At 40.2% G+C, this 15,531-nt stretch overlaps 1 protein-coding gene across 3 annotated transcripts in view; it reads right to left on the reverse strand.

The window, feature by feature from the left end:
• Nucleotides 1-15,531, reverse strand: part of furinb (furin (paired basic amino acid cleaving enzyme) b) — an 82,366-nt gene that overhangs the window by 44,914 nt on the left and 21,921 nt on the right. For all 3 annotated transcript variants that reach the window (XM_035664460.1, XM_035664461.1, XM_035664462.1), the window contains one exon: nt 1,873-1,971. In XM_035664460.1, coding sequence (XP_035520353.1) covers nt 1,873-1,971 — 99 coding nt within the window. The remainder of the gene's footprint in view (nt 1-1,872; nt 1,972-15,531) is intronic.

Genomic DNA, 15,531 nt, shown 5'->3' on the forward strand with positions numbered 1-15,531 from the left:
TCACTTGCTGCCTAATGTATCCCAACCACTGACAGGTGCCATGATAACAAGATAATCAGTGTTATTGACTTCACCTGTCAGTGCTCATAATGTTATAGATGATGGGTGTATTCTCCCTTTTACCACAAGTGGTAACTGTACAGTATCTTGCCATGCAAAAGGAATTGGTTTTAAAAGGGTTTGAGATTTTTGCCACTGAGAATTCACACACAATGGAGGTAAAGCATTTCGTTTATAGCACTCATACATTACAATAGAAAACAGCAATGTCTCTTTTCAGAATCAATGTTCTCACTGTCAACAGAACTATTTTTTATATTATTTTCTAGAAAATATAGAAAACCATTCTCAGTGAGGTTTGTAGAGTATCCTGATATTTGTTAAGGACCTGTGTGGCATTATTCCCTCTCAGGTCTGAAAAACATTTCAGGTGTGAATAAAAGCAGTAAAGCCCATGAACACATACTGCAAAAGGTTAGACATAAAAATGTACCATATTAACCTTTATTTTTGTTACAGTTATTGATACGCCCACACACAGACTGAAGAGGTATTACATTTATTCGAAAAGTGTTATTTGCTTTGTTTTCCTACAAAATATAACATATAACAACAGTATATAACATTTATATAACCAAAATAATGTGAGCTTCTGATATTGAGTAAAATTAAATTTTTTTTATTCTCAGCTGACAGTATTTTCCTGTCCAGGCAGTCAAGTAATAATCTATAAAGTTTTCATCTTATTAACATTTTTATCTTCAGTTAAATATCTTTTTTTAATGATCATATTGTGTGTTTCCTCAAGGATCATTTTCCCTTTAGTGCGACATTCTTTGATCTGAAGGCTGTCGGATTGTGTATGTTTAGTTGCAATAAAGATTCAAGAGTAATGTGTTTAATGTGAATTTAATCCGTATAAAGAATGTTACCCAAAATTAACCAACAAATTTGCTTCCAGCTAGTGCGTGAATTCCCTTATGTAAAGAAACCCAATAACCTTTCTAAATACAGAAAAAGGTTCTTGTTATTCATGAAGGCTGATTAACTGCAGGGCATAATAAGTGCTTTCTGCCCTCCTCCACTCTCTCTTCTGGCTTCCACAGTCATTTTCAAGTCACTATCTATGAAAAAAAAACTTGTCTGAAAAATGAAGTTTCTCAGATTTGACAAGGGTTTAATTCTCTTTGGTTTAAGAAATAAAATAAATAAAAGGTTGTTTTTAAACCTATAAGATCTTTCTTCCGTGTATTAACAGTTCAAACATAGTGTAGATATAGGTCTGGCAATGTGAGACTGCTTATCTCTTTATCCCTTGTAAGAAAAAATAACTTCCCTCCACTATGTTGGCATTTCCATGCTGACTCAACTACATCTGGTATACACAGAAGTTTGCTGGAAGATTTTGCAGTTACAGTTTGCCAGGTATAAATTGATGGTTGGGTTGTGTGCAGATTCAGAACCAGATGTCTAAAACAAGTTGATATTCAGGGAATTTTCTTGGTTTTGAATGTTAGACTGATGAATGCCAATTTTCCGCTCTAGTTAACATTTAGGTGCAAATAATGATTTTACAAGACTGGAGAAAAAAGCATGGCCAAGCACAGAGACACTCCCAGCTGTTGTGTTGTTTGGGAGGGTTTATGCAGCATATTTACAGCTATGTGGTACCTCAGATTGGGTCAGAGGGACAGATGGAAGGACAGGCATGGACTAAAAAGAATACAGAGTTTGACAAGCTGTCATTGATGCTGGCATCCTTTTCTCTTGTGATCTAGACACTCTCTGTGTGTAATACAATCTGTCTTTTGGCCTTTTGTTGCCAACATGGAGTGCTGCAATGAGCTGTGTGGGAGCTGACACCAGTCTTACCTGTGGTTCTTTTTGCAGTCTGATGTGCATCCCCCTGTGGCCAGACAAAGCCCTCTTCTCCACGGCATGATGCCTGAAGTGATAATAATCTCCAAAAACCTGCACAAATACAAAAGGAAAGGCAATGAGTTCACCCGCGGCAACAGGACAGCCAGATATAACATTCTGTGCTCACCAAGGCATTCATGTGCACACGAGCAAATATGCAGATAGTGTTCAATTCGGAAAGAGTTGAAACAGTCTATTTGGACATTGGAGCCTGACATTTTCTGTGAAGTGCTCCGATTTAAGTTTTTGAGGCCGATCATCGATCGCTAGAAGCAGCATTGGGCGATACTGATCACTGATCACTGGGTCCATTTAAAGCTTTATGTTTGTAGTGTACGCACACACCTACGCCCCTGTCTCAGTCACACCGGCTGCCCCCACCCCGCCTCTCTCTGCTTCTCTTTCCATATATAGAATATGTGTCTGCTCTGTTCATTTCGTTGGTCAGCAGTTAAGTTTGACCAAATCCAAAAAACTACAACTCGTTTTAAAGGATTTCATGATTCTGTAGTCACAACAGAAGGTGAGCTGATGACGCCGCCTATTGAAAACGGAACTGACTCTGTTTCTCTGCAAAATACTAAAATGATTCCCTGATGGTTAATATACCGGCTGCCTGCCCAAGTAAAGCTACGTATGTCAAAAGGCTGAGGAACTTTCCTGTTCTGATAAGCGGTTATAGAGATCGCCGAACAAACTAATGAGAGCAAATATTGACCGATTACTGACCGATCAATCGGACCATCCTTCAGTTTCTGTCCATATTAAAAGCTAAGTGAGGATCTATTACTACACTGGCTAGTCACTTTATTAGAGACAAAACTGCTTATTTTATTAGCAACCAAAATATTTTGAGTGAGCCGTAGTACAAGTGCTGTATTGATTGTTTTTTTTTTCTGACCCCTTTACCAAAAGAAATCAGTATTATATCAGTATTGATCCTTCTGCTTGCATAATTCCACATCCACCAATCTAAATTTTTCAATTATAAACAATCTCTTTTAATTTATTTAACCAATTTATGATTTCTGTCTGTCCCCTGGCATTGTCTGTTTACCTGTGTAAATAAGTAAAATGTATTCAAATGTTTTATTTTACAGGCTGGACATTAAACACATACACTACATAGAAAATACATACATAGATGACGTTAAAAAAATGAGAATTTGTATATCATCTTTCTACACTACATGTGCCATTTAACCATATTCACACAGTGATGGCAAAGGCCATCAAATGGAAAATAATACTCATTCATTCACACTCACACAGTGACGCACAGCATCAGGAGCAGTTCTCAAGTGTGCTCAAGCACACTTTGACAGAGGAGCCGGGATCAAACCGCCAACCTTTCGATTAGTGGACGACCAGCTCTACCTCCTGAGCTACAGCTGCCCAAATGCACAACAACATATGTGCACAAAAGCAAACAAAGGAAACTGGAGGGGTTCAAATATTACCTTATACAATCCCTCTAGGACCAGATCAAGGTGCTTTGATGTGGTGCGTCTCTTCCACTATTAAATCTATAAACTCTTCCAATCAACTGCTCAAGCTAAAACAGTTTGGAGTTCTTATCTTCCAATCCATAACAATTTTCCATTAAGCAGCAAGACAATCTTACAAACCTAATTTTCCTTATAGATACACTATCTATGTTTCCTCCCAGTACACACAGGCTGCATATAACAGGAAACAACATAGGGCATTTAGGAACATCAACCACAACAAAATGGCTCTCTTATTATCATTAAAGTAACGGTGTGTAGGATTTTGTGGTTTCTAGCTATGTATTTGCTGACTGAAACCCCCTCGCATCACCCTCCCTTTCTATGTGTACTACAGTACAAAAGGCTCAGTCTATAAGGTAACAAAAACATTATAATTCTTATATTTTAAGGTGACTATAAACTATTATAAACATAGTTAGGGATATTATATTTCATTTCTGCCATATTCTGTAAATGGAGCCCCCTAAATCTTAAAAACACACTGGACCTTTAAATTAAGTGTTCAATTTCCAGCAGCCAACTGTACCTTGTTTTTCACAACCGTGTGGAGGGGAGAGACACGACTTGAGACTTTTTTGGCCAATTAACACCATGTTTATGCACACTTCGTCATAAATTTTGGAATATGTGGACTGGGGTGTTGTCGTTCTTTGCTGCAATAATATGAATAGGTGAACTCCAGATAACAGCAACAGCAGTGAGTGAGCAGTGAGCTTCTGTAGCCTACCAATTGCAGAAGGCTACTGAAGCCACAATTGCCCCAGTAAAGATGACCCTCACGGGTATAACGGCTTCAAAAGCTCATAAGAGCCTCATTATAAACAGACACAGATTTCCAGCTCAGAACATGGAGTGCAGAGAACACACACACACACTGCAATGTTTGTATTAAAAATCAGTTAAATGAATAATTAATGCTTATGTGATGTTCTTTATTTAATAGAACGAAATTGTGTTGTCCTATCCTTTATTCAACACGTGTAATAAATGCAGTACAAACTGTATTAGGGCAAAGGGCACTGCACAAGTCTGAAAATCATGCCCAGTGTGTTCTAAGCCAATTTTCAATGAATTTTCTGATTTCCCATGGGCCCCCCAAACTGGTTCTTGGGCCCCCTCCTGTGCCAAAACCAACTGCGCCAAATGGTTTGTTACACAGAACCATCTGGGAAGTAATCTTTAGAAACTGTTTAGAAAAAGGCAGGCACTTGGCAGGTGATTGGATAAACCATCTGTCTATCACCATCAGGGGTTAACTTCAACTTATCAGATCAACAACCCAGTAAGCCAGTCGGGCGTAAAGAGCGTAAACGTATTTTCCATCGAGAAAAGCTATCAGTGCTGCCCATGCTGCTCTTCTTCCAATGTAGAAATACTTTCTAGTTCTGATATAACTCATGCTATAGCAGCATCGACACTAACCGCTACTGTTGTGTTTTAACAAACAATTGCTTCTCGCTTGTCACACTGCTAGTAGTTCGTCATAGAACAGTGCTTGGTCCAAACCATTGTTCGGACACAAGCGCATAGCTTTTAGACTGGCAAGATGGATTCTCTTGTGATTTGTGTTCCCGCAAATCCAGCTGCCTCGCATGGTAACCCTGTGCCACCTCATTTAAAGTCAGATATGTTTTTTATGTTTCAGCTTTGCAGGGAGAATAATAACAGAACCTGTCTATTCCACCGAGCATCAAAACCTAGAGGAACAGAAACTAACACAGAAGTGCGGTGAAGATATTTCAGCTCTCTGCAGACTAGGGAAAATGTCAGATACACAGAAGTGCACCAACAAAAATACATCCATTATACAACTGCAGATGGACACTATCTATGAAAAACGATTAGCCGCATCCATTAGTGGTAGAGTCAGTAGAGCTAGAATGAAGCATTCCTTGTGCTGCTGTCACCGTTCCTTTACACGTCCTGCTCATAAAAGACCTTTTAAGGACAAGCAATTGGGTGACAGCTGTCACCAAACTGGCCTAAAGCCTTTGGGAGTGCTTTCTTTTTGTCAGCCTTGCTCTTAAGTGACACAGGGAGCAGCCGGCGTCTCTCCCAGTCATGGTCAAGGACAGCTGACCTGAGACAAGACAGAGACTAAATAATAAAGACTTCCAGGAATAAGTGTGCGGTAAAACACAAAAATAACCAAATAAAAGGTGCAGGAAGAAGAAGAAGAGGTGCAGCCCAGCCACTCTTTACATGGATTTTCACAAGAGAGCAGCCTACATTTGAAGAGGAAGCATTGCAATCTGTACAGTAGTGCCACAGGGGACTGGCTCACCTTCACAAGCCCAGTGGAGCGGAGGAAGAGGGGGGGATGACGAAGGAATGGGTGAGGGTAGGGGGAGGTGCAGGGTTTGACAGGCCGACCAGGCAGGATGGATGTGTGTGGGGAGGAAGAAGAGCAGACGCAGCAGGATGGAAGGCTCTCCTGGGGCTGCAGGCTGATTCTGCCGGCTGGCTGTCTGCGAGCCGACCAGACTGGAGGATGGAGCTAGGAGGCCTAGTCTGGCAGCACTGATATAAAGCCGGCAGCCTTGTGCCGGCCAATTTAACTTAATTTGTCAAATATTTGTAATTAAGACTTGCTGTGATTATTTCCACATAAACTGAGTGACCATCAGTCTTAAATTACTGAGTGTTATTTAAAAGTGATCATTTTCCCCCCTTGGATTTCATATTGTACACAATCATGTATGGAAAAGATGAATAAGGCTGCTTTTATGAGGAGACAGCTTTGCAAAAGGACAATCCTAAAATGATAAAAAATGTGGCAAGTGCAAGAAAAAAATGTCAGCATAAAATACGATTTCTTGATTTAAACTTTTACACGGGTAGAATAGCTTATGTGTTCAAGTCAAGTGACACTTAATAATTATCATTAAACTAGAGATATAATGCATATATAAATATGCCAAATAGCCGATATACTATAGCTTAAGTAATGTACTAGAGAGAGATAACAGGATACTCTCCCTTGAGACACTGTTTTGCAAGGTCCCCGGTTGATGCAGACTTTGTGACATCTTCAGTAAATTAGTAAATCAGCCACTGACCTTAAAGACACCCCATCTCGAACCAAACGTCAAAGCCATGCAAAAGGAAATGGCCTCTGAATCATGCAAGATCGAGGTGTGACCCATGAAATTAATGAGACCCACTTTCACATTGATTGCAGCAGGGCAGAAAGCTAATTTGTGCTGCACCGGGGTGGCTTTTCTGTGGGACAAACCTATTTCCTAGAGTGCTGATGTCCTCATTTAGACCAAGAGTCTATGGGTCTTGGGAAATTGAGATGGAGATAGAAATGTTGGTGTAGCTGACAATGAGTGCGACTGAGTCATGCCTCTCTACAGTCAGAACCAGAGTGAATCATATGGTGTGTGTGCGTGTGCGTGTGCATGCGTGCCAGCGATAATAATTGAGAGCACTGAGGGTCATTAGTCACCCTGCCACTGTTCTCTGAGTCTGCATTAGAGGCAAACTGCCCTTTATGCTCCCCACCGGGCAGTGCCAGACGTTGGTATCTCATGTGCTTCTTACTTTAGTTGAATATTCTTCTCATATTCTTGTATTCTAAATATTGAACAGAAGCCAGCACTAATCCTTTTACAAAAAAAAAACTCAAAATAATTTCAAATCTAAATTAATTAAGATTATTATTCCGCTTGTGGTAACTAAAATATGTGACTGCACAGAAGAATGTTACTTTTATGAAAATGAATCTATGTCAGCTCTGTGAGACAGGGAAGGGGAGTTGTGGCAAATTTGTGTTTTTAGGACGGGCCTAGATGTTTTCCTCAGGCCAAATCCAAATCTGCACACATTGTGGACTTATTTCTTCAGAAATGTATTTCCAGGGGCATGTACGAAAGTAGAGCAAGTATAACAAGGGACAATAAAATAGCGCTGTTGATATCAGCAAGGATGTTGCACTATACTAAACGTGTCTAATAACATATGTGAATCCAGGACGAGCCAACAATAACTGATAACACATCTTAATAGAATTTTAACAGTCTTAGTTTTTTTTGGCATTTTGCTTTATTTGGATTATGAGAGTAGAGAAAGACAGGAAAGGCGGGGAGAGGAAGGGGATGACATGCAGCAAATGGCCCAGGGCCGGATTCAAACCTGGGCCACTGAGTTAAGGATTCAGCCTTGATATGTGGTATGCATCCTGGTGCCCTATCTTGGTGAGTTTTAGAGAATAGGATAGATTTATATTCAGATACAGGGGCATAATGTTGAAAAAGAGATTCACTTATAAATGACTTTGAAATCTGTGTAGTCAGGGTTCAAAGAAACATATATTATCCCCTTTTTACTTCATCGAAAAGAATATTTCAGTAGAGTTTATGTTCTCAGATAGTGAAAGCAGTAGACAGTGAAAGAACAGGCTACAGTAAAAATGTCCTTGTAAACTGAGGTGAAAGTAGCCCTTGTGATGAATTTTCAGATTCACTGCATGGAGCATTATAATTTACTTCTTTTCTGTCTTTGAAAGCCGTGGACATTTCTATAAGTGAACCTCACATTTAACAATGTTCATGTTTTACATTTTACATTCTAAAGTCCACTGAGATTCTGTTGCTGGTCTGGTGCTGTTTTTTGTTGGCTGAGAAATGGCTTAGGTGAAATGTTTCTCACTGACTTAAATAAGCCACAAGAGACATCATCGCTATACTAGAAGCAAAGTAGAGATCTCTAAGAAAATTCCAAATACTTACGATAAAGACTACAATATTCTGAATTATAATGTATATACTATATCATCAAATACTGACAATATGTTCTTGGCTCAAAAACAGTGTGCTATTTTTGTCACAGCCTTAGGTAGCTTCGGTAACACATTTGTACATTGTTATTGTGCTTACAAAAAATGTATTTTTGGCCATGATCAAAATCTTAAAAGGTAGGTTTATCTTAGTAAATATTTAAAGAGAGAAAGAGGCTCACCTAGGCCAAATACAAAAAGCACAAAAGGACTGCACAAAAGCCCTAATGCAACTGTAGCTTTCATAATGGGACAGCCCTCTGAGTACATCTGTGAGTCTGCAAGCGTGGACACCAAGAACCCTCTCAAATCTGTTTCATAATGCTAATTAGCATTTAGCATGGAAAAATATTCCTCCATGTCTGCTTCTGGTTTAAATCCCCGGTTCAGCTGCAAGAAGAACTCGAATTCTGTGGATGTTTTTAAAATGACATTATTTATGAACTGAGATTTGTCTAAATTGGGTTCATCTGATGTGAATGTCAAGTAGTTCAAGTCTGTAATTTGCACAACTTTGAACATAGAAGTGTGTGCAGTTGTGTGAAACAGACAGATGTGGGAGTCTACACGTTGGATGAGTCCCAGTGCAACTGGCATTAAGATTGCTTATCAAAAGCTTTCTGTCAGTCCGAGAACTATGTGAAGCATCAAAGAGGCACAAACCAGTTGCATACTTTTTTTTTTTCACCATTTCTTCAGCCCACTCACCACATCAAGGTTTCACTTTAGACTTTTATTTCTCTAATAATCCTTTACCTAGCCCATTTTCTGTACCTACCACTCACTGTTGGGCAATATAAGTTAAAAAGACACTGTTTACCACAGCATGTTCCATATCAGAGGTCACACTCACAGTATTTTTCTAAACTCCACCAGGGAATTCAAGCTCTCTGCCGACGTTATCGGTCAGAGTGGTTGTTAGACTTCAAGGTGACTGAAAGTAATGTCACGGTATGTCACTTACATCCCACATTCTGCTGTATCCTCTCCTGGTCTCTGTATGGTGGCTGCCTTGGTCTCTAGTCACCTCCAGCCACAGTTGTTAAGTCAATATTGGCCATAGGGGATTGGCTTCAGATCAGTGATGCCGAAAACAGAAATGTAGCAAGCATTCACTGGGTTGTAACCTAATGTTATTTCACATTGCGGTGTATGTGCATACAAGTGTTTAGGCAACTCTCCAATGTTACAAACTGATTTGAAACGAGGGAAAGTTTTCTTTTCACTCTCATCAAACTAGCGGGGATAAAATTATGCACTGTGCTTGTTGAGAAATGTGCCTGAAATTTGTTTTGTGCCAGAGGCGCTATGGTTGTCTCAAATGATAGGCGATGGAAAAGGTACATAATAAAATAATTTTTCTTATCACCGAACTGGAATTCTGCAGGGAGACTGAAAATAATTCCAATATTCAGAGAAGTGGTAGCGTAGAGGCAGTAGAGAATGAAAGTATGTGTGAGGACTCCAGCCGACAAATGCAATGATACACTGTGTGTGTGTGTGTATTTTCAGTATTCAGCATGGGAACTTAAAAGTCCACAGCGGCGATATTGACTGTGACAGAGCTCCACATTAAGTGTATTCCCTTAAGCTTGCACAAAGTGCACAGAGGCAAAACCACCTTATTGGAATTGCTGTCAATCAGACCCATCCTTCAAGGAAAAACACTAGCAATCAATGGTTGGTTAGAGACACAGCAATAATAGTATTTCACTTTAAACACTGAGCTCCTTAATTCACAGCCTGTGATATATAATTCCACTAACATTGATGAAAGTTTGCTACAGTAGGCACATAAATGTGAACTGCAAACAACGCTCTTCTGCTCCTCTGTACAGTGTGATGGCACTCAGAGGCAGCTTCTGTTGCATATCTGAGATAGAAATGTCAGTAGCACAGCAGAGCTCATTGATTGCCACACAGCCCACCAACCCTTTCTCTTTTCCTTTTATATGCTGCCTTTCCTTTTATTTATATTGCCTATTCACAGAACATTGATGCAAACCCCCTACAGAACTGGGTGCTTCTTTGTTGCTTACACTTTGTATACACAGCAAATGTGTTATTGTGCGCTGCATGGTGCGGTATTTGCTGTTGGGCTAATAAAACAGTCATCTTATTATCGTCCGCTGAGCCACTGGGTTGCCATCTTTTAGACTAATTACAGCTGAAACTCTGGTGTTCCGCTTAGTGGGAGAAGCTCATTATTTTACTCTGAAATAGAGGCTAATTGAGTGTTTTCAAATGAAGGGTAATTATTTGTTTGCATCTTAGCTCTGATTTTACATGTTGCCCGCCTCGGCCACATTCACCAGCTCAAGGGACTTGTTGTCTTGGGAAATAGCGAGCCACAAAAAAACGGTTCTGGCTAATTATGTGGCTGAATAAGAAAGATTTAACTAAATGCTTATGAAGACCGTCTCTCCGGTAGAGGTAAAGTAACAAGACAGAGGCAGTGTGCAAGGTGTGAAAATTGATTTGGGCTATTGCATGCATTTTCTTTCATAAATATAAAGAAGGGTTATTCAAGCAGTTGTGTGAAAAGCCCAAAAACCTTGAAGGTAAAGAGCTCCTAAATCAAGACGTGTCCAGACAGACCTATTCCTATTCTGGGAGAGCAGGACACAGAGGAATATGAAAGAAAGGAGGGGAATGAAAGTGAGGCAGGAGAAAGAAATGCATCACAGGCGAACAGATGAGTGGACACTGGAAAATTAAGTAGGAAATGGCTACAAAAGCCATGTGTTACAGAAGACATCAAGATAGCAGAAATATATAGCCCGTACTGATGCCTGACCTTTGGCTAATGTTACCATAAAACTAAATTCATACAGTTCTGTCATAGTAAATGACTGCTGCCTTTTAATTCTTATCTTAATCTACATTGTATCTCTCATGCCTTGATGCAAAGCGTTTAGAGATTAGACCAGAAAATTAAATGGCCTGAGTACATGAATCTCATGCATTTGCTGCAGACATAAATTTTTTTTTAAGAAAAAGTAGCATTCCTGATGTAGCTTATCTCTGTGGTGTGATTCTTCAGAGAACAGATAAGGCACAAAACGGGGAGAGGGGGTTCTTATCAAAAAACCAAACACACATGCACATGCATGCAGAGTAAAGGTACATCATCCCTCAGCCAGACCTTGCTCATAGTGGCACTGAACCATCCAGCCAGCATCTCGAACTCACAAACATGTTCAAAGTAATTCACACATGTGCACGCGGGCACACACCAACAGACACACACACACACACTCAAAAGATTCTGAGCTATGGCCTTGAGAAAAGGGAGACTGAGAGAGATTAAAAAAAAGAGCTTCCATGTGAGGGTGTGTTTGAGAGAGAGACATATTAAATATTTCAGATTGCTCCTTGCCTTTTTAATTTAAGGTTTATCCCACTGGGGTGATTCTTAAGTCCCAAATCCGTGTCTTGGTTCGAGAAATGTGCTAGCCAAATGAGTAAACACCCAACTTTAACTATGCTTCACTGGAGCGTTGAATAATCATGGAGTCAAGGGAGAGTCGGATCCATTTGCTTATTGCCGTACCGCTGCACAGCAGTGGGCTGGATTCTCCCCGTACTGGTAATATCAGTAATCATACTGTTAACCTGCTTGGATATTACAGAGCAATGGTCTGTCAAGCCTAGGGGTGAAGAAAGCAATGCTGCTTTTACCAAACACTGAGCTAGAAATAACAGAGACCGAACAAACGTAGAGAGAAATTCAGAAGAGATGTAAGATAGGCTTACACATGTTCGAATGCATTGGTGAACAGAATCTTTGCTGAAACAGAGACCATAAGGGGCCTCTTCTTCTTGTATTGAGGAAAAGCAGACTTGATGATATATGAAAACAAGTTCAGCGGAAAGCAAAGGTTTGAGATCAAACTGGGTTAATTTTCAAGCCATCGGGAGAGGGGTAGAGTACACAGACATTTATAACAGATGAACAACATCAGTGCGCTTTGGATCTAAAGAAGCTATGGAAACTAATGTGCCACCATGGTGAGTGCATCCGACAAAGAGCTTAGGCAATGAAGCATAGCATTATGCAAATGAGGAGAGAGACAAAAAGAATTGCAGGAGAATGAATTAAAAAAAATCTCATTGCAACTGGAAATCTGAAATATTGAGTATGTAACAGTGTTTAGTATTCAAAGGTGTGCTGCACAAGCAGAACCGGAGTGCTGTTGGCTTTTAGTTTATGCCTGGAGGCATCATGTTGCCTTGAATGCCATGTCATAAAAATTGAAAAGCAATTCTGATCTGAGGTGAACAGCACACACAGGCTGCACTTGACTGTCATGCAACAGAAAAAAAACAATCCTCCTCTCCTCCACTTATTTATGTTAATAGAGCCCTTGTGCTCTGCTGTGACTTTCTTTCAACCTATTGTCCGCAGAGTCATAGAACATCAGACTTTCCCAAGGAATGCAAAGCCTGCTACTTGTTAGTACTGTAACTACAGTCCATGAAAAATCGATGTGAGGAGCACTCAAAGGGTTGTCCTATTGATTTTTCATAGACACAGATCAGTCAATCTATCAATGGTTGCAAGAGGGGAGGCAGGAGCACTGAAGAGGCGCCGTGGGTGTACAGCAACAGTGATGGACTACTGAAAAGGAAATGTGCAAAACGTCCTCTGCCTAGTATGTGCCCTTCACTTCAAGGGCTCAGCTGAGAAAAATGGAAACTGTCAGCACCTTCAGACATGCGGCAAGAAGATGCAACCCTACTGCATGAAAAAACAAAACCCTAGAGAGACAAATCATGTTACACTCACTCTTAAACATCACAGAGCGATGAAGAAACACCTGCGCGCGTACGCACTCACCAACACGTACCGACACACTCACACCTCTGTATCTCTGTCTTCCACTCTCCGTGTGTGATGGGGTCAATACAAAAAGACAACTCCAGCCTGCAGCTGTCCCCTCCGGCTCGCTCCTCAGACGGGTGCCTGCTTAAGAGCGCTGGGATTCTGTGAGTCTGCTGGATTATTCATTTGCAGAGTGTAACACAGCCCGCTGCTCTTTTCCACATCACCTATGCTGAATTCCCTGGTGCCAGAACAGCCTCTGTCAGGCTCCGTCACCCTAGTTTTCGGGAACTGAAGTAAATAGGTTCCAATTCCATTTCCATTCAGGACTCGTCAGTTTAATTCCTTTACTCTCTGTGTCTTTCACTCAGCCCCCCCTGTGAGTCTTCCTCTGGTTCTATGTATTAATACTGACATGTTCAGTGCTTACATTTTATCCCTCTCTTCATGTTGAGACCCTTATTAAAATCATTCATGTCTTCCTATCTGCTAGGGTTTTCTCCCCAGTTTATAACAGAGGGAAACCTGACAGATTCAGGCTGTGTGTGAATGTAAATGATCACATTTATCTACAATGTAATGCGCTGTATGTGTTTTCAGGACATTCTGTATTCTTTGTTTGAAGCATTTTACTGAGGTGCTGTGATGTTTTTTTTTTTACTTTGCCTGCACAGCATTTTAGTGACTCGCCATGCACTGCAGTGGGTCGAAAGGTGCAGTAGGTTAGGTGTGCCACTAGCAATCCAGCAGTGTACTGCAATTTTGGTGTCAAGATTGTGCTGTCTGCTGCCTGTCTGCTCAGATAGGGTCAACAGCACAATGTTCACGACACACCTCTATTTTTCGGTCCTTTTGTAATTTTAATAGATGTGCCTAGAGGTGCACACCACGTAAACCTCTCTAAAACCACACAAAACCCTTTTTTATTTGGGTGCCTGTTTCACTTTACATTATACATTCTTCAACTAGTAGACACATTGAATTGCAAAGAAAAAAAAAGTTTTTATTCAGATTATGGTAATAACGCCAGCCAGATAGATTTAAGATTAAATTTATATATATAACATTCATCATTTGTAACTTCAATAGGACAACAATGCCACTTCCAACTGCAAGCAGTTGATCATTGTTATTCCAAATGAATACCAGTACACACAGGAACCATGGTAACCGCCAGACTTTCCTCAAAAATCTTACAGAGAGACATCTTCTAACCTCGGCAGCATATTAGCTACTTTTCACCTCCCATATAATAATATTAGTCTGTTCAAGTACATCGTGTTGGGAATGCTTTAACTTGAGAAGAGCTGATGATTAGCTAGGATCATTCAAATTCTACTATATATGATAATGGATTCTTTCTTATTCCACCCTGTTGCCATATGCGCCTCTGTCTTTCTGGGCTGCTTCAGAGGTTTGGAATTTTCCTGAAAGTGGAAAGAGACAACTTTTCAACGGAGGGAGGGAGTAGCAATCTGCAAGTACACTGCTAGATGCCACTAAATCCTTTGACCTTTAAAGCAACCAGAAGTGTCTGAAAATGTGTTCTATTTCCATTTTAATCATATTTATATTATATTTTTATTTAGTAAACCTTTAACCTTATTGGTATAATATTTAAAAAACACATTAGTCTGAACCATTAAAGTGATTTCTCTGTGTTATGTATCTGAATATATTACATTGAAATATAAAAAAACCCAAGACAAAATCTGCTCAGCAGCAGTGAAACTGAATTCCACAGATCTAAACCAAAAGACATGATGCACTGCTCAGAGTATTACGTGGTTTGAATTGAAATAATGTTATTACATGATGCAGTCTAACACAACATATTCTTACATTGCTTTTGCAAACCAGAAAAAACAGTGGCCTCATAGATCAAGACCAAGACTCTCAAGACTTGTCTGAAGCTCCCTCTGTTCATTTCCCGAGAGGAACCCAGGACACAACCTGCAGCAGCCAAGAGGAGTTAAGTGTGGAGGGGTGTGTGCGACTTTGAACCAGGCCTCGTTCAAATTCATGGGACACCAGGCAACTTCCTTAAACCACAAAAATGCAGACAGTTGAAGAGATCAAAACATAATGTCCTAAGAGTTAGAGAATCGGGTTCTCTGTGTATTAGGAATGGGAACATGAGACTTGCATAGCTTCATGAGAAAGAACCTGAAATAACCCCTGTAAGGGAGCTGGCGCTGTGCCCAAATCTGATGTGATGCTGGAGCTGTTTAAAGTGCAGGACTAGCTAGTATGAGTCACCGCACACATGCATCAGAAAAAAGGCAAGGAAATTCAGAATCATGCCATCCATGTATGTGCACTGCACATATAAGATTTATTTAACTTCCACCCAGAACCGGCCGAGTGGAAGATGTTATTTGTTTGATCATGCCATTTAATAATTTCTCTGTGATTCTATTTACTGTAAGCAAGGCATAAACATGGGTCTGACAGTATTGTTGAGACAACAGTCCAAGTATTAAGTGACCGAGCAT

This window comes from Morone saxatilis, unplaced genomic scaffold (genome assembly GCF_004916995.1).
Source record: "Morone saxatilis isolate NCDOM2014 unplaced genomic scaffold, NCSU_SB_2.0 Contig2, whole genome shotgun sequence".
NCBI lineage: Eukaryota > Metazoa > Chordata > Actinopteri > Moronidae > Morone > Morone saxatilis.